The sequence below is a fragment of the Stegodyphus dumicola genome, chromosome 5 (assembly GCF_044657685.1).
Source record: "Stegodyphus dumicola isolate Sdum_Otavi_A_Nest chromosome 5, ASM4465768v1".
Lineage (NCBI taxonomy): Eukaryota > Metazoa > Arthropoda > Arachnida > Araneae > Eresidae > Stegodyphus > Stegodyphus dumicola.
Window position 1 is genome coordinate 69,693,051 of NC_140772.1, and position 20,718 is coordinate 69,713,768.

General features: G+C 33.6%; 1 protein-coding gene across 1 annotated transcript in view; it reads left to right on the forward strand.

The window, feature by feature from the left end:
• LOC118183772 (uncharacterized) overlaps positions 1 to 20,718 on the forward strand; it is a 514,823-nt gene that overhangs the window by 425,558 nt on the left and 68,547 nt on the right. The window contains exon 4 of the mRNA XM_085816747.1: positions 12,404 to 12,654. Coding sequence (XP_085672873.1) covers positions 12,480 to 12,654 — 175 coding nt within the window. The 5' untranslated portion in view covers positions 12,404 to 12,479. The remainder of the gene's footprint in view (positions 1 to 12,403; positions 12,655 to 20,718) is intronic.

A 20,718-nucleotide genomic window follows, 5' to 3' on the forward strand; every position in this document is an offset into this window, starting at 1 on the left:
TCACCAGTGTAGCTGCAGAGTTCGGAATCAACAAAAGTGTCGTTTCGCGCGCTTGGGAAGCGTTCCAAACCACAGGTACAGCTGTTAGAAAGGTTGGTGGTGGCCGCCCGAGGGCGAAAACTGCAAAGGATGACCGATATATCCTCCTTCAAGGGAAAAAAGGCCAACAGCAAGCGCTATTGCTGACAGTAGTCAGCGAGCGCTATTGCTGACAGCAGTCAGCGAGCGCCATTGCTCAACTGTACAGCAACGGAGGGGGAAAAGTGTCGCGGTTTACTGTGGCCAGACGCCTTCACAAAGGGGGCCTATTCGCCCGCCGTCCTGAACGCTGCCTCCCGTTGAAAGTTGGCCACCGACACCACCGTTTACAGTGGTGCAGAGAACACAAAAACTGGACAACTGATCAATGGAGTCGTGTCCTCTTTACGGATGAGAATCGGTTCAGTACCAGAAGCGATTCTCAACGCGTTTTAATTTGGAGAGAGGTCGGGACCCGGTTTTATCCCAGTAACATCAAGGAAAGACACCGTAACGGTGGTCCTGGAGTTCGTGTCTCGGGAGGCATTATGCTGAACGGGCGAACTGAGCTCCACGTTTTCGACAGAGGGTCTGTAACCGGGGATCGCTATTGTGAGGAGGTACTCCTACTATGTGCGTCTGTTCCAAGGTGTCATTGGCCCAGACTCAATTTTTATGAATGACAATGCACGGCCACATTGGACTCTTGCTGTTGAGGAACTACTGGAAAGTGAAGATATCACTCGAATGGATTGGTCAGCGTACTCCCGAGATTTAAATCCCATCGAACATGTGTGGGATATTTTAGGGAGACGCACTGCAGCACGCTTACATCCTCCGGAGAACACCCAACAACTCAAACAAATGCTGATTTAGGAATGGGCACTCCTACCGCAGGAAATGTTGCACCAGCTGGTTCTGAGTAAGCGGAGACGGTGCGAAGCAACCACTGCAGTGAGGGGAGGCCATATCCCATATTAAGGAAAATCTGCTTGTTGTTCTTCCTTTCGATAGACAATCATGTGTCACGATACTATGCGTTCAATAAAGCTTGTTTTTGTTTGATTCCATATCGTATGCATTGTATTCCTTTTTCAGCTCCGATGCTTTCGTCATCCTTTACGTACATAATACTCTCCTTTATTCCTGCATTTCATGTCTCTCAGTTGATTTCTCGTGGAGTTATGGCAAAAATACCTGCTGTTGGTTAAGTTTTGCGCACCAGTGTATTAAGTAACTCAACCAATGCTGTGGTACATGTCCGTACTTCGTGCTGTAATAAATGCCTGTTTCTTTGTTTATTACCTTCTGGTAATTTACCTATACAGTTTTCTTAGCTTTCATCAAAATTAATTAGAAATATCATAATGTCATCAGTAATATTTTTAACTATATAATCACCTATATCTGCTGATGTGGACGTGTCTGTTCCTTCGGTATATTTATTGTCAACCGTAGTAGTGCAGGCAACTTCAGCCGATAATACAGGTTTTTGTTCAAGTTATTCAACATTAGTGACACCGATGGCATCTGTTAACCGCTCTTTTTATGGGTGCGATGTTTTAATAACGAAGTTTTCTAATCTTGAGGGCTTTCTTCTTTCTTCTACCTGTTCTTTCTTTTCATTTCGTTCTTCTTTCTTCGGCTTTCTTATTTTTCATATGCGTTTTAGCTAATACGTAGTAATTTATTAACTGTTATAATTATTCTAAAATTTCTTACCATCAAATTTTATTTCCCAAACAACAACTAATAAAGAAGTTCTTAAGAGTTTGTAGCATTAAAGGCTAATCTTTGGAATATGGTAACAGGTAGTTTGGCGATATTTTGTTAAGGGGATAAAGTTACTAGCTAGGACTTTAGCAGTGTACATGGATAAAATTAAAAGTGTGCGCAATGCCATTTTTGTGCAATTCTGGGATGTTTTTTTAAGTGAAAAATAGGTCGACGTGTACATGGATGATACCGTGTATGTGAAATTCTTAAAAACGCGGCAAGCAGTGGGCGATTCTGCACTTTGTCCCAATTTCGCACTTAATCTTCGTCATGATTAAGCACTTTTGTTCAATAAAAGTTCTAGCATAAACGCAATTCGGCTAGCAGATTGTTGGCAAAAAATGTTGATTAAAAAAAAAAATGCCTTTACTTCGTGAAAACAAAATGGCGTCCAAACAAAAACTAGCAGGTTGCTGTAGCAGGGTTGGTCGCCAAATTTTCGCCAAAAAATCGCCAAGTTGCCATAATCTAAAGATTAACCGCATTAAATGTAGTACACTCAGATACTTAGCTGTTCTGGTTGCCCTTTTTCATCAAATGCGCATAAGCAATCTAAGCAAAACTAAACTATTTGGTTTGTGAGAGCAAATTTTTGCTCTACTTTAATACCTTGGCATGCTCAAATATAAAAATCAAATTAGAAACAAATACAAAATAATTGTCACAAATAAAACAAGTTAGTTTTGGTTAGATTGCTCATGCGCATTTAATGACATTGCGACTATCCGCAGACGGGTCAGTATGTAGAAGAAAAATATTTCATTATGCAGGACGAAAATTTAACAATTAATAAAATAGGTTTCTGTGGGCATATATTTTATTTCTATTTCTTATATTATTCATAAAGAAAATATGAAATACTATAATAATATAGCTTATTCACAAAGTTTAAGAGTAAATTTCAACGTATGAAATATCAAAGTTGGATTCGGTAACAAATTTATTAATTTATTAGTTTTGGAACATTCAAAAGTAAAAAAGTTAACGGGCCTTTAAAACGTGTGGGTCTTTAGATGTTGCCTAGTCTTGCTTATGTATAGCGAGGCCACTGCAGAGGATATACTGCGATTGATGCGATACTTTTAACTAGGGGTCTTCAAGCTTTCACGCCTGAGGGCCACATCAATGAATTCACAAGGATCGGCGGGCCACATGTCTGTCAAAAATATTGTGGAGTCAAAAAATTTATGGAAATATGGGAGGTTTGTTTTGCAAGACTACAATTGATTGTAAGCGAAGAGATTGTGATACAGATTTACATATATATATTAATTCCGAATTGCCAAATGGAAATCGAATTTAAATGCTTTAAAACGTTTTTTAATTATGAAAAAAATATAAAGATGATTGCACAGAATGATGCTACAAAATGCATTTGCAAAAAAAAAAAAAAAAAAAAACTTACATTACTGGCGAAAGATGGTAGTTCCTTTAATTTTAAGTGAAATTTGATATTCTTTTTGCTTGATTAAACATAAATATCTGGTTTAATCTGTGTTGTAACAATTCGTAAAGTGTCCTCCAAATATCTGTCTATCAGTCGTGTTCTTGTTTTGTATTTTAGGATTTTTATTTTACTAAAACGCTGTACACATATGTAAGTACTGCCAAAGACAGAAGACATGAAGAGTGCATGTTTACGAATTCTTGGATACTTGTCTTCGGTCACGTACTTCGAATAAAAATCAATTAATGTAGGATTTTCAAGAAACTTGCATTTTACTGCAGAGTCACACTGTAAATCTATAAACTCTAATTGAAGTTCAGGTGGAACACGTAAGATAAATTACATAAGCTAAAGTGAAATTTTTGAAAAATTTGTCATTTTCAGAAAATTTTATCTCAAATAATATCAGGCATATCAATAAAATGTTTTAAATATCAAGATTAAGAGAAAAAAAGTTTTTTACGACAAAAAGCTGAGAAGGAATTTTTTTCTTGAAATCAAAATATCTTTAAATTTTTCAATTTGTTTTCAAATTCAAATGTGGGGCGACTCAAGGTCCGGAAAACTCCTTTAAACTATGAGAACAGATGTATGCACGAGCTCGTGGAACAAAGTAATAAAAAAAGACTATTGTTGTAATTAAAAATGAGCTATTAAGTGTATTGCTGCGTGCGTACGGTTCGCTATGGATTGAATGCACAAGTCCGATGAAAAATGAACAAAATTTATTATTATCACTACAAATAAAAGAAAACTCTGAAATTTCCTTAGATATTCGTACAGTATTACAATATCTCACAGTAGTTATTTTTTAACTACACATACGTTCAACAGCACTTAATTCAAAACACCTGGAGAAAGCTAATCCGTGAATTTGCTACAATCAACAAGTGCAGTTTTCTAAACAAACTATTAAAACAACAACTGACTAACCAATTGAGAGGTTTTCATGCCGCTTATATAAGCTTTTTTTTTAGGCCCGGTGGCGCAGTGGCTAGCGCACCGCGCAGCAGCACCAGAAGTTCTGGGTTCGATCCCCGGGCTGTCAAGGTCATCTCAGCCTTTCATCCCTTGATTTCCATCCTTTGGGTCGATAAAATTGAGTACCAAGTTCGCTTGGGGACTAAACACTGGGGGTCCTGCGACAAGCTGACCACTTGTTCAGAGCATATGCTTATGCACCCAAGGGCCCACGGTCAAGAAAGCAGATTTCGGAGCACTGCAGGCATTAGCCCACGAGGGCTGTTACGCACTGAGTTTAGTTTAGTTTTAGTTTATATAAGCTTTTTAAATGCGCTAGAATTTTCTGGTATTTTTTTGAAATCAAAGAGAGATATTTATTTATTAAATATTAAATACATGTGCTCTTGTATTTTTAATTTTCCGGCTTAGCTTTCTTCTAATATTCGTCACGCGCTGCAATGCACGGGGAATAAAACATTTTTATTTATAATTCTACTAACATTGACTAATTAAATACCAAATATATAATATTATAAACAAATTAGATATTATTTACAAACGATCAACGGGAAATGATAGTTCAGTTGATGATGGTTATTATTCTGTCAACTGTATGTCTAAATTGTGAATGACGTCTTAATGGAATTGATAAGAGGTCATGTGCTGGCCTCATGAGATTTTTATACTTTAAATCAGAGTCTCGTAAACTGTGAATCGCGACCCCAAATGAGGTCGCAAATAGAAATTTTGGGGTCGTGAAAATTCAGTTCAAAGAAATTGCGTTCATAAGACTTTTAAAGAAATGACATTAATTGACATTAATGACATTTTTATATATTAAATGAGATTAATGAAATTAATTACTTGTTATATAAAGTGCAAAAGGAATATGTAAATCCTAGCATTTCAATATATTAAAGACATTATATATTAAATGAGATTAATGAGATTAATTACTTGTTATATAAAGTGCAAAAGGAATATGTAAATCCTAGCGTTTCAAACTAAAAACTTGAGTTTTCAAGTAAATCCTTCATGAATTTTAGATCGAAGTTAGAACTAGATTTCTCACTATTTCTGAAATGGCGTTAAATGTTCCACTCTAATTCAGCACCATATATTTTATTAAACTACATTTTCAGCTTTAACGCGAATTAAAAACCTAAAGTCGTTCAACGTTGCAATATGTTGAAAATGCTTTATGTCCAGCTGTGACAAACATTGCTCCAACGTTTACTTTGCGTTATGCAGCAGAAAACGAGTACATGTGTCTCATTGGAATTTTCTTTAATTTTTCTTTGCTTAAATTAAATCCTAAAACTAATTCTTTATATATATTGTTTACCAAAGTAGTAAATTATTTACGGGAGAATATGCATTTTTATATCTTTTTTTATATTTAATATCTGGAGCCGAGAAAAACCTCAGTGATAAAAAAGGGTCACGATTGAAAAAAGTTTAAGAATCCTTGCTTTAAATCACCAATAATGTATGTGCTTTTTGAATTGAAGTTTGATATACTTTTTATTTAGATTTAAAAAGCTGGTATGATAAGAAATGTGTTTTTTGTCAAGCCAAACTTGTGGTTTGCCCCGTATATTAATAAAAAAATAACCATAATTTATTGAAGAAATAAAACTTGTGCATAAAAGTGTCGCATTATGTGCTAAAAATTATTACATAAAATATGGTTGTAACATAAAGGAATCTGTCTTATGCAGTAAGTATATTAGCGCATATTTATATTTATATTGCGATATAACTCTCTAGGGTTATATGGATATGTAACGTCACTGTAGAAAGTTTTCCTAAGAAACCTGCCTCGTGATTACATTACACGTAGAAAAAATTACAATATTTCTATGCAGCCAATCAGCTCCAATCACGACATTAATTTTTATGGCCAATTACCCAGCATTCGCTCACCGGGGTGGACCTCTACCATTAATTTGAATTATACACTATCGCTTGTTATTAACATGAAAATTATCAATTAAAACGAATGTTTTATTTGATGTTTTTGTTTTCGATCTGAGCAATATATGGAATTGGATAAACGCAAAATCCCTTAAGGAAATGAACGCAAAGTATTTTTACTTATATTTAATAACTCCTTTCTATTCTAGTCCAGACAATCAAAGGTAACGGCACAGTAACTGTAAGTTTATTACTTCATATTATGTGATAATTACGCATTTGATAGTTATGCAATGATAAGAAAACTAACTTATACTAGATGCTTCTTATATTAATTTTAGCTACCATAAAGAAGAATATAAATTACACCTAGGAGAAAAAGAGTAAATACTAATATGCAATAAGATGCCAGAAAGGGAAACTAAATTCATATCGGAACCATTCCTAGAGTTGCCAGGCAATAAAACAACCATCCGTTTTCGCATAAGGAAGAATCTTATCTTGCGAATAATATCAATATGTGTGCTTGTTCCTGAATATTTATTCCCATATATTACGGTCTGATATTTCCCCTCGATTGGGTAGATTTTCATCTTGCCCAAAGTTTGCTGCAAATTGATCCTTTCCTAGACATTAATTACTTCGTTTGTACATTTACACTAAGAATCGTGCGTTGTTAGCTGATATGTGAATATGGTGATCACAATGCGTTAGCAATGCATAACCGCCTGGCATAACATTATCAAACAGTATGATGTTTATCATTCTAAAAATATGAGAAAGGTTGACGCAAGAGAGAATCAGTTCTTCCGAAATATGAGACGACTATACGCTTCATGCATCCATCGTGTCAGTTCAGCGACAGTTTAAGGTGGCTGGTTGAGGAACGTGATGCTTTGCGTCATCGTATTCTATGTGCTCAGATAGCGGATAGGTTACTTTGAGCAGCTAGAGAAGAAAACGCGGCTGAGTCTTATAAAATATGTAGCAACTAAAAATTCAAACATATTTGTTCCGGGACTTTCTAATATATGTGTATTTTATCGGTTTTTATAGTATTTTAAATAATAAGTCTTGTTTCTAAATTTACAATAATAAAATAAATATATAAATAAAATGTATAAGTGAATATTTGAAAAGAATTATAGCCATGGGGAAAGGTATGACATATAAGTTATTTTTACGGGGAAATATCGAAATATTTGAGTTAATTTTACACTGTAAGGAATAACGTTCTCCCTTGTATGTTGTTGTAGTGTAAAGGGTCAGCACACACATCAAACACCTAAGAGATTTGTGGTTCGATTCCTATTGAGATCCTAATTGATGTTTTTATGTTAACTTCTTAGAAAGAATCTACTAGTATCTATACAATGACAAATAACTTAATAATAACAAACAATACAATGACAAATAACGTTTTCAAGGGAGAAGATAGGAAAAGTAATGACGTAATTTCTGGTGAAGCAGTATTTATGCTAGTTAGGTGCATATGTACAGCTAAGTTGCGATTGGTTAATTTCAGGTTTTAGTTCTTTTTTTCAAAAGTGCAAAATTAATCACCTTTAGAGAATTCAGTTCTCGAAACTGCCATTTCAGTTAAACTGATAAACTAAAATATTGATTTATACTAATGCATATGAACAATTATTCCTTTTAGGTAATCTTATTTTAAAATAAATTCTGAACAAACCCAAAGTTGATTAAGTTGGTATGAATGTTTGAAACGTTATACCGATTTGAAAATAAAACTTTTCAACAGGGAATCGCAAATTCTGAGCTCTGAGAAGAGTCAGAAAGAAAGAATACCAATTACATTTAAAATATGCGTTGAGAGTAATGACTAATTTCAAACATTGAAACAATTATCAGTTTCCTCATCTTGAAAAAATCATGAAGTTCTCTTATTGAATACATACTATAAAATTATTCAAAATTTATTTTGCATACGTTTCTCACACTAAAGTAAATAAGTTTGGTTTAATTTATTTTATTGTTTCAGACGTTCGTTCTTACAACACTAAAGTACTCTAATTCTACATCTACCCTAAAATAATTATATATTTTTATATATAATTATTTTATATATAAAATGTCTGGAATGTATTGGTCTGGAATGTATCGGCCACGTCTGGAATGTATTGGTTTATGCAGGTTTATACCCTGCATAAACCAATACATTCCAGACGTGGCCGTTTCGAAACATAATTTAATTCTATGATAATTCACATGACATCATTTTGGTAGATACTACCTTTAAAAACAGGTATTATTATGTATAATTTATCCAGAGGAGAAATGAAGAAAAATATCTTATATTGTGAATTTAAAGAACTTAAGATTATTCTCTAACAGAATTAAGTTTAACTGAGAGAAGGAAACAGAAAAAATTAAAATTAGGCCTGTTAATAGGCTAAAATATTTTTTCACCGTTAAGATTTTTTGAATTATTTTATTTTTTAATTAATTATAAAATATTTTACAGCTTATTTCAAAATATTTTCTACATTTTTTTATATGTGTAATGGAGGTATACCATACCTGAAGTCAATCAATCATATATGACACGATACGTTATAGGCTTTGTTACCGCAGCATTAAGCTTGAACAATCTGGAATGATTTAAATAATGAGAAAGCATCCATATTGTTAAGAAATATATATGGAAATTTTTAAAACGCAATACGAAACTAATGTTCGCGGTAATATTTAATTAATTTGAAACAGTGTATCTTTGTGGCTGTATCTGTGTTTCTTTCGTGTAAGTTAACTATTATGCGTAAATTTTTATTAGATCATGCATTATTCATATATAAAACTCATAGATCGTGATTTATAAGATTTATCATATGTAATTCATATATAAATGCAACTACATTTCTATAAGTGTATGTGGATATGTCATTTAGTCATATATATGTACATTATATATGTATGTATATTTATAATTAGTATATGCATATTTGCTCGTCCCATATATATATATGTGTGTGATGTTTTGATACGTAGCAGAAACCCGGTATTTTAATTTCTGGCATTCGAAGACACTTTTTTGCGTAATTAGAAATATGGATGCATTAACCAATACATTCCAGACGTGGCCATTTCGAAACATAATTTAATTCTATGATAATTCACATGACATCATTTTGGTAGACAAGCTATTTACATCTTAGACAGGAAAGAATCTCAGCGCAGAGACGTTTGCAAGGCAGAAGTTAGGAAAAGTAATGACGTAATTTCTGGCGAAGCAGTATTTATTCTAGGTAGGTGCATATGCACAGCTAAGCTGCGATTTGTTAATTTCAGGTTTTAGTTCTTTTTTTCAAGCAACTTTATGCAACTTGGAAAGATCTCGAATTTTGAAGAACAGATCAACTTAGGGGAAGAACATAAAATTTAGAATAGTCAACTTTGAGGTCGCCAATCATTTCTTAGCGCAGCCATCGTATTTTGTTATATCTTACACACATATATGAGATATTCTCATAACGTAAAAGCATCTGCCAAGACTTACAGTATCTCACTGAAATGTCGAAAACTTTCTTGTCATTGTACAGTTAACTAAATCAAACACATATGTTTTATTTTATAAGAGAAGTGCTGTAATATTTTAAGAAAAAGTGTTCAGAAATTTTTAAATGCATATAGTGGCTATCAGAGTGTTTTATTAATCTTGGCAGCACACATGAAAGCTATCTGTTTCAGAGTACCTTCAAGAAAAGATTTTTAAAGAAAATTTGATTTTATTCATATTATGCTTAAAAGGAACACCTTAAAAATTAGAGCCCACTCATTTAAAACCAAACCTGAAGCGAATCACTGAGTTTCAGCGCTCAATTCCTCGACTTCTATTAGGTCTATCTTTTACTGGAAAGAAAAATATCAATTTATTTTTATAAAGACTTTTTAATAAGCATAAATCATTCTTTGGACCGTTATATTTCTTATTGTTACTCTATCTGAGTGAAATATTTCTCTTTTATGAAAAAGATATAAAAAGATTAAAAATCAAATTTCGCTTATTGGACCAAAATAAAACTTTGGGCTCAAAAGGCGATTTTGCGTCCTCCATTATTCCGTTGCTTCACTAGTTATTCGCACAGCGAAAACCTCTTATAGCAGCATAAAGAAATCTTTGTCTTGAGCTATAATGCATTTATTCATAAGGCTAACAAAATGAATATCTAAGTTACAGCAACGCGAATTTTATAAGTGCGTATAGTTTAATTTCTTCCCCCGCATGGTGTTTTGTACGCATACCGTGAAGAGATACATAGACAAATTCAAGGAAATGATTCACCTTCTACCATTATAATATCGCGAACATGAAGACAAGATTTAAAGAAAGAAGTTAGAATAAGGCGATCTGATATCGATTCTTTTCCGCCCTGTTTATTCAGTTAATGGAACGCTTCCGATTTTCTTCTACGGTATCAGAATACGTAAAGAGGGATTTACGTAAATGAATATGTATGATAGAAAAAAGGATTTAGAATTAAGCTGGAGATTAAAAACGCATGAAAACTTTTTCTTCGCTGAATATTATGCCTATTTTTTTCACAAAGAATATATTTGTATTCTGCGCTAGATGATGGTGTTTAATAGTATAAATATTCTCACTCATGAATATTTTCGAAACATTGATTTAGGTATCATTTTAAATATCGGAAAAAAACATGATTTTGGAAACAAGCCTTAAAGCTTCATAATTTTATGAAAGTGGAAATATAGTGACTAGAATTTCGAAGTATAAAACGTGATGCTAATATCATAATATCTAAGCACTTTAAATAATTATACACATTTAAGTATTTTCAGGTCATTCTGACAGTCTCAGCTCACTTATTCCATCATCAGCTTAAGGTATATTATATTTCATTACGGCAAAGGACTCGAGAGCTATCAGCCTAAGGGGATGGATGCCTTCATGGAGAACTTTCAAAGGCAAAAATTGCTTGTATACACGTTACACATAGGGTTAACCACGAAAACGCCCGTTCGCCCGGAACAAATCCTCGACCGAACGACCAGCGTTCAGCGACTTTACCGTTCGGCCGTTGGTGAGCCATTCATTAGCTTACGAGAACTTAGAGAGATGGAAGTGACATTTAAAACTACATTATTGAAATCAATCTTTTCATAACTTACCATATGATTATTATTTTTACAAACATTCATACAAAAAACACTAGGCTCCAGAAACAACAGTTACATTAGTAAAATATAAAATTCATACACAATAATTTTCTTTATATTTTAGTTACGATTGTTAGTTTTCCGAAATAAACTGAGATTTGAAAAATTAATATATATAATATGATGCTCATTACTAAATCTTATACAGAAAAGTGACTTCCTTATCTAAACGTCTGACACGCCAAAAAACTCTGACACACAGCAAAATGATAATTCAGTCAGTATCGTTACTCACATATTTTAACATCTGAGGTAAATCTTAAAATCACACCCCTTAAATAATTTTAATATCTTCTGATAATTCTTTTTAATTAGAAGATTTTAATTTTTACCTGATTCTCTTTTCATTTAAGTGCTTCTCTCACTCTGTCTTTCACACAGTTTTCATTCCAGTCAACTTGATAAATTGCTGAGAATACTTTACATAAATTTAACGAGAGGATGTGGATTATCCAATTGAAACAAAGCACGTAAACGTTTGATTAAGAATACTCCGAGGGAAAGAATAAGGATCTTTTACCCACTTTTGTTTACTGCTAAAGACCACGAATAAGTGAGTGAGTGACTTAAGGTTCAGTGATTGAGATCTCTGAACCCTGGTACTTGACACAGGTTCTAAATCTGGCAAATAGGATGAAATAAATTCCACTGCATGAGTGTTTTTATGATTTTCTTGACACCTAGCATGAAAAAGACAATTTTCTCTAATAAACGTTTTTGCGAAAGCATTTCTCTCATTAAGCAGATAGAGGTTGTGTTCGCTCTCTCCGTATCTAGTTGAACCAGCGAGGTTTATAATATCTTGAAACAAAATAGTAATAATAACTTATACAATTAAACTCATTCGGAAAATGCTTATATATGGTAGAAATTCTGAGAAAACTGGTTTGCAAATAAATCTGCAATGGTAAGAGATTTTACTAGAAGAGAAATGTGTTTGGAAATAATCTAGTCCTAGCTGCAGTTAGGGATGTAAATGAAAACTTTTCATTTCGTAGCTCTGAGACATTTTATGCAAATTGTTAATTTGTATTTCTGTATGTCTCAGAAACAGGAAATAATGTTTGGATTCATATTTTGCAGGTCAAGGTGTCAGAGGCTGAAGCACGTGCGGGCGGGTCCGCCGTGAGGATGCCGGCTGGCTGACGGGAGGGGGAGGATGGGATGGCTGTCCCCTCCCCTCGTCCTCTGTCTGACGGTGTTGGGCTATTGCTGGGCCGTCTGCCGCCTCTCCGAATACAGTTGCGACAATGGGCGATGCATTGAGTCTGGCCGATATTGCGATGGCACCGATGACTGCGGAGACCTCAGTGATGAGCCACCAGCCTGCACTAGTGAGTATTCAGCGATTTCCATTTACTCGTGACTCCTTTCAATAAGCGTAATTAAAATTTTGTCTGCAGTTTTTTTTTCAATGTTCTTATACACAAACTGCCAGAACGGAAATAATGTGTTTCACTTTTGTAATCTGTATCCTAAATTATTGGAACGCTTACAGTATTAGTTGCACTGAATGTAATATTACTATTCTGTTTAAAGTAGTATTAAATCTCAAGTATAATTTAATACTATTTAACCATTTGATTATTTAAGGAATAAACAATGTTTGATTTTATTTCAGAAATAATGAAACGGGGTATAATTGATTCATGAAATAAACAAAATGTTGAATTAAAATGAATGACCTAAATTAAAAAAAAAGGATAAGACTATGAGATCCAATACGCGTTTAGTCTTTACAAGGCACTTTGCAACAGGATTAGAGGAACAAAATACACATTTGTGGGTTAAGAGAGATTTCGCATAATGTTCTTCCTAACCATAGCTTCTAGTGTTAACTTAACACACTCTGCTGCTGCAATGTAACATAAAGCATCCCTCACTACATGTAATTAAAATTTATTTAAACTTAGCCTATAAAAATAATAAGCCAAAACAAATATGCTCATTTATTCGAGTTAAGTATGCTTACTATCCACAGCGTATCATATTTTCCAATATGATAGTAATTATGTAAATAATTTACAATATATCAACATTTGTATATATATGTATAAAGAAGAAAGCATGTGTGTTTGTCCTTTAATAAATCAGTCACTACAAACTTTCTATGATTCTTTACTGGATCCTGTAAAATGTCGATGTCCACTTTTTCCAAAAAAATCTGATGTGTACACCACATGACTTCCTTGTACGGAATATTAAATTATACGCATTTTTTTCTTGAATTTCATTTAAATTGATTGGATTGAATTAAATCTACTTCGTCGACAGCACATAAACCACAATAGAATAAATGCAGTCTTTAAAATTCACTATATTTGTTTACTATAACGACACTCTGAATGCACAAAATTTATATCATTTGAAGAATTATCTTATCGTTGTCACATGTTCTATTCAAATACTACAAAGCTAGAACGATATATGAAAGAAATTAAGGAAACAAAACAGAAAAGAAACAGTTTTTCACAGACGATTTAATATTTCTCATACAATTAATTCAGTTGTCACTTCGCGACAAGGCAAAAATACATAAAAACTCAAAACATCTGTATTAAAAATTACGAAGTAAATCTTAAACACTTATTTCCTCGAAAAAATTCCAGAAAGGATTAAGCATGATTTAATTCGCAATAATAAATGAAAGCGTTATTTTTGTTGTTGCGAAGCTTAGTCTCTCTAGATTGGCAACAAATCTACAATTCTGCTGTTTCAAATGTAAACAGATATGTCCGCCATGTTATTTAAAACTTAACCGCACTTAAACAGCTTTTAAATTCTTGATAATTGTACAAATATTGCTTCCAGAATTACGAAAGGCATAAAACCCTTAACCGGAATATAAAAACAACATAATTCAATCATTTGTAAAGCAAAAAATGTACAATTTACAAACATATAAGAGTAAAGAAACTGAGATCACTGTGCCGAGTAACAGAGTGGATATATATATAAATATATCTTTTATATACGTTTGGTGCGGCCGATTGCAACCAAAATACGAGGTGCACATCTACATGTTATAGCAGTCCTATATACAAAATTTCAACGTTCTGAGGCTACTCGTTTTTGAGTTATGCGAGATACATACATACGTTCGTACAGACGCTACGAAAAATTCTCTTCGGAATTAATTTTAAAGCAGTTTTATAATTTTTTTGGAGGAAACGAGTCTTTTATTCTGTCCTTACGTACAGATATCACGCATAAACCATCGTTAAATTGCGTTCGATAGCGGTCAAAATGGATATTTTCGTTGGAATATGCTGCCTGAAACTTTTCGCGATTACAATACTTTCTTTTTACTTCGTACAAGGAAGTAAAAAGTAGCTAAAATCAGAGATATCAGTTAAAACCTGGGAGAAATGATACTTTTCATGCTCATTTTTCCGAGTGACAACAGTCTCGCAAGCTGGAGATGAAAATCTGCTTTATTTCGAAAGTTGTTGCCACTGCTCGCTTCCAACTCGTAGAGTTTGTTAATAAAAATTTCTAAGTTTTACGATGAAATAAAAATAGCATTGACAAATATTAAATACATTATTCCCGATTCCAAAAATTCGTGGGAATCCATTTCGGCTAGTACCATCTTCGTACGACTTTAATCAGCCGAGATATTAATTAAAAACTCTGAAAGCACTAATTTTCGCACTGAGTTTTCTGAGTGGCAACAGTCTCGCGCGTTGGAGATAAAAATTATTTATTTTGAAAAGTGTTGCTACTGCTCGCTTTCAAATCGTAGAGTTTGATAGTCAAAGTTTGTAAGTTTTACAAAATCTATATATATAAAGAAGAATACCTGTTTGTGTGTTTGTTTATTTGTTTGCTTTATTGATTTCTGATCAATTATGATATTTTTTTACCACATTTAGTCGATAGAAATTTAATATAGATGAATATAGACTTTTACGACCATTTGATTAGAAAGACGAAAATCATTAAAAACTGCGTCCATTGTTGCTGATATAATGAAAGAAAGAATTAGCTTATTTTTCTATCAATATTTTTTATGTGAGTTCCATATCGCATCTGACTGAAAAATGTATGACTGTGAATCTTAGTTTTTGCATCGTTATTAGAGAAAGATTACAGCGGTATCGTTCTCTATGTTGTTAGATGCACTACTCTCAATAAAACTTAACTGGCATCGGGGTACTTTCGCTACTACTTTATAAATATACTAGTAAATTTAAGTTGTTTATGAAATAGTGGACACATTTCAGTAACCGATAATAATTGCTCTGTATTACACCAAATTATACAGCAACGAAAACAAAAAAACTTAATGTGTTTAATTTTAAAGCATTTCAGTATAAGCTGATTTAACCCGTAATGAATTAATCCGTATCGACTGAAGCATTGCATATGACATTAAACATGTGTAGATATTCCTTATGGATTGTTGTAAGAAAAAGATTTACTGTCTTTACAAAATTTGAAAAGGTGTGCATTATTAGTTGTAAATATAGTCACTTGCTTGGGAACTTTGAGATGCATGAATATCTCGCCTGCAGTCCTTTCATTTCCATTCCTAATGTACTGTATTGTACTAGATTATGTAATTCTACTAGATAATCCAATTACTATTTTGATAAATGCAAAAGGTTTCTTTTGATAGCAGGTTAACATAGAAGTAAATATAAGAAAATCACAAAACAATAATGAAGTGGAAGAAATAGTCCCATGTGTGTGCTGTCATGCTAAGCGTATTTTTTCTTGTAGCAGATAGTAAAAAGATGTCATTTGGGTTTAAGAAACGGATTCAAAAGTGCTAGAATTTAACGGAGTTTTAAAATAGCTTGAAATAAAAAAAATATTGAGAAAATACTATAAAATATTGTTACGTTTTTTTTCCTTCACGTTCGGACGGGATTCGCAGATTTGGAGTAAATAATGATGACACTACTTGATGAAGTATCGAAGCACACTTTATTAGCCAGTATTGTCAGGACAACTCCAAAACACGTTTTAACTGTCGTCGATGAACTACTATAAACACGCTGACACGACCAGCGACGCAGCCTCCATGTTATCAGGCTATCATGGTGGAGACAGCTTCACTGCAAAGCACCAGAGTACAGCTCCCGACTCTGATCGGTCGTTCTCGGAACTCCACGTACCCTCGAGACTCTCCACGCTACAACTCGCGACACACTCGACGACACACGGAGCACGGCTCACGACTCTTCGGATCAGTCGCTCCCGGAGTTCAACACGCTCTCTCGACGATGCACTAACCGCGATACACTAAGAGACTCCTTTGGTGAAATCGACGACACACTCGGCACTCGCTGCCCGGCTGTCAACGCGATCGACTCCGCAGGAATTAACTCGCTAGACGAGGCACACTCACTCGCCCTCTCGATGAAGCACACACTAACTGACTGCGGACCAGCATTGTGTATATAGCTTTCGGCTTGCTTTCGAGAACATTCTGGGCTAAATCGGTAAGAATTCGTTCCAGAAGGTTCTCCATCTGTTCATGGCATATCGCGAATTTTGTCACCAAATATCGCTAAATTCGCGATTTCTCGTCAAATGTGGCAACTCTGCCTTCCTTTGCCATTTTATGGCAACCCTAAAACTGCTTTGCGGGGAAGCCATCTTACCACGCCTGTACATCTCGTAACAATATCCTAGTTTTAACAGTATCGTATTGTAAAAACAATTGTAATGGTTTAAAATTATTTAAATGCACTTTGTGACTTATCAGACGAGCGTATAATATGAGATGAGACCATGCATTTGAAATAGGTGTTAAGAAATTTTATGCTTGTATTACACCAACAACAATGAAATACATAACCCAAGAATTTCGCATAGTTGAAAAAATGGTGCATTTACATAGTTAATTAATTTAAGTACTAGAATAATAATTACATACTTATAACAAGTGACACTTAATATCTTGAAAACAATCAACCGCCTTATGAAGAGTTATGCAGAAATGATCATTTCGGAAGAGACGTTACATCATTCAAAATTTTAATTTGGAAATTAGAGCCAGTTTGATTAAAGGTAGTTTCTATTTCAAATTTTACCAAACCAATCAGTTCGCTTCCTTTTCAGCTGCTTAAAATTTATTTTATATACAATTAAATCCTTCTTTGCCTAAAACATGCCAGTACCAACGCATTCAAATTAACAATTATCATCAAGCTTGAAATACATAAGAACATTTGAATGGGAAACATCCATGACTCCACCACATCAAGATTTTCTCAGCTAAGCTGCATGGTTTTAACTCTTAGTAAAATATCATTCATCACAGCTGGAGAGGCCAGACAAAGAGGAAGAAGAAAATTCTAGACACGAGAAGGAGCTCATTAACGAGATGGTTTGCACGAGTTGCTCTCTCTCTCTCTCCATGAGATTCAAGACACACGAGCTTTCTTAACCAGAGGTTAAAATTCGCCTCTTTCGTGAAATTATTCCCACCTCTTTTGAACCGCCTCTTAAGAGTTTCTTTATGTTTATTTCTGAAGCTGGAATTTAAAATATTTAGGTTGAAGCATAGCAGAACAGTACATTTTTAGTTGGCTGTTGGGAAAGAGATCTAGAATCAAGAAAACCAAATGAGAACGGTGTTTTCCAGCATAGGTAGTATGATCCCTTATGTATAACTATAGATTTAAAATAACAAAATGAAAACTTTGTGTTGTGCCAATCATTAACGAAATGAAATTTTATTCATTATTTAGAAACCTCAGTCTAATTTGTTCGATAGAGGAAGTAAAGATAATTTCTCAGATTTCATTGATTTACCTTTTATTAACTAAAAATGGTATGGTTACAAATGGAAGCAAATAAAATGTTATTTAAGAAAATGCTGTTTTAGTCTAAAGGAGCGTTAGATCCAAAGGGCTATTAGTCTCAAAATTAAATTTTGCGTTGATTCACTTTTCAAACTGTTGCCACCAAATATTATCGCCATGTATTATATTTAAAGAATCTAAATAATGAAGAATCTGCATGAGTACATGAATGTTTCTTGCACTGTGAAATGTTTCTTGCACTGTGAAATGTTTCTTGCACTGTGAAATGTTTCTTGCACTGTGAAAAACAACGGTACCTAGAGCAATCAAATTTTGAATAAGGTAGTCCTCAAACCGAACATGGGCACTTTGGAACCCGAATTTTGAGTTTCGAATTTGTTTTATTATCTATTTTAAATTTTTTAAAAATTTAACGAATTTTTGACTAACAAACTCAACTATTTCAAAGCGAGCGAGCAATGGCAACACTGTACGGGATAAACACTTTTACCTCCAGCACGCGAAACTGTGTATAGGAAATTCTATAGACATGCTGTTTTTAAATATTTTGTGGTATTACTAAGAAATTGAATTTTATGTGGCTTAAGAGCGAAGAGCATGATATTTAATAAATGAAAGTAACACACAAAACGTTAAAAAAAACGGCTTTTTGGGCGTGATATAAAATCTGAAGCTTTAAGATTTTCTTTCTTTTTAGATAATTCTATCAGGTATTTCTTTATCTTTAAACTGAGATGTAGCGCAAAAATTATTTTAATAAGGGTTTCAACATAGAAAATTGAATTTTATGGTCATTACAATCTTTACGAAAATTTTTAAAGGCTGCGGCTGAGCGATGCAGTAACTTATTTCCCCGCAAAGCAGGTCGAAAACCAGGTTCCTTCAGGTGGGCAGAGAAAGAAAACTTCCGACTTAACAGCGTGAGTCAAAAGCGGGCGTAAGGTTGCCAGAAACTGGCAAAGAAAAGCAGGATTGCCAGATTTGGTCAGAAATCGCCCATTTGGCGATATTTGGAGACAAAATTGGCGATATGTCACATACGGAGCTAGAACATGCTAGAATTCATTTTAGCGAGTTTCTGGGGAACATTCTCGAAGGTATGTTGAAGCTATATACACCCGCCTGTCCGGAGAGATAGTATTGTCTTGAGTTCAGAGGTTAGCCAGAGAGCGATTGACCGAGTTGGGAGCTGTAATCTAGTGCTTCGCCTTAAGCCGTCTTCACCGTTATAGCCTTCACAGTTATAAGCTGTGTTGCTGATTGTTTCGGCGTGTTTGTCGTAGATTTTCGACGTGTGTAAACATGTCTTTGGAACTGTTGTATGTAATAGTGCTTGCCGGCGAATAAATTGTGTTTTGATTCTTCATCAAGTGTTATCATCAACTACTCCAAATCCATGAACCCGTAAAACGCAACAGTATAATGATTCTGCGTTTTTTGCGTAGTGTTTACAAATAAATTCGTCGTATAATCATTATCAGTACTAAACTTTTAGAATGATTCGTCCAGATACACATATCTGAAATGTCATACAATGACTCTTTTGTTGATAATGGAAAAAATGGTATATAAACGAGCACTGAAATAATAATATAAAAACAGTCATGAAATTATAATCACCTGCACAAAGGCTTTTTAATTTTAATTGAAATGTTTTTGAAGTTACTACAATAACTACGAGTTCTTTTACTTTTATATTGCTAATATGTACTGCAAATTTGATTAGGAGGCATTTATTTTATTGAAATGTAACTGATTTCTGAATTAAAGTTCTGAGGTCTTACAGTATAAATTTTAAGCAATATTTAAAGCAATGACCTGAAAAAAGCAGTTTATATTCCGCGAGATAACAGACTTATCAAAGAAAGAATCATATCAAAGAAAGTAATCCTTAAATGTACAATATGAAGCAAAATTTAAAAAAAAAGTAACGTTTTTCCTATTTGATTGAAGTAAATGATTTAAAGAAAGTGTGCTTCTGGGTTAAAATAAGTTAAAGCGATTTGCATATATATTCCAGGAAAACGTAATTAGAGTTTCATATACGTTAAAAATTGTATTTAATTTAAGGACTAATCCTTAAATTAAATACAATCTTTAATGTCATAGATTGTCATAGAGATTCATGTCCTTAATGTCATAGAGATTCATATAATGATGTACTATGGCATAAAAATGTGTACGGCACGAATTGTTTTGCTTTGAGGCGAAAAAAGAATGCTTGCTATCTTTCAAAACTTTAGGGGAAAGAGGAAATTGCAAGATTTTAAATTTTGCATACTTTATTTATAATGCTTTTATTTCCGATTTTTTTTTACTTTATATATCCTTTTCTTTTCTGTATAAATCTTTTGGGTTATATGCCGAATTTTACAGTTTGTAACAGGTAATATTTTATAGTAATATGAAAATAGTTGAAAACCTTATTGGGCAAAATTCCATTTCATTCAATGACATTTCCAATCTCTCTGACAACTACAAAATCCCTCTCTGTAAGAACTGTTTAAATTTATTTGGAAAGAAATCATAAGGGTAATTTTTAACAGCCGAAGAGGAATTGACTTCTCTACTATTCAGGAAATTTTGGAATTGACATAAACCGATAGAAATATAGGAAGG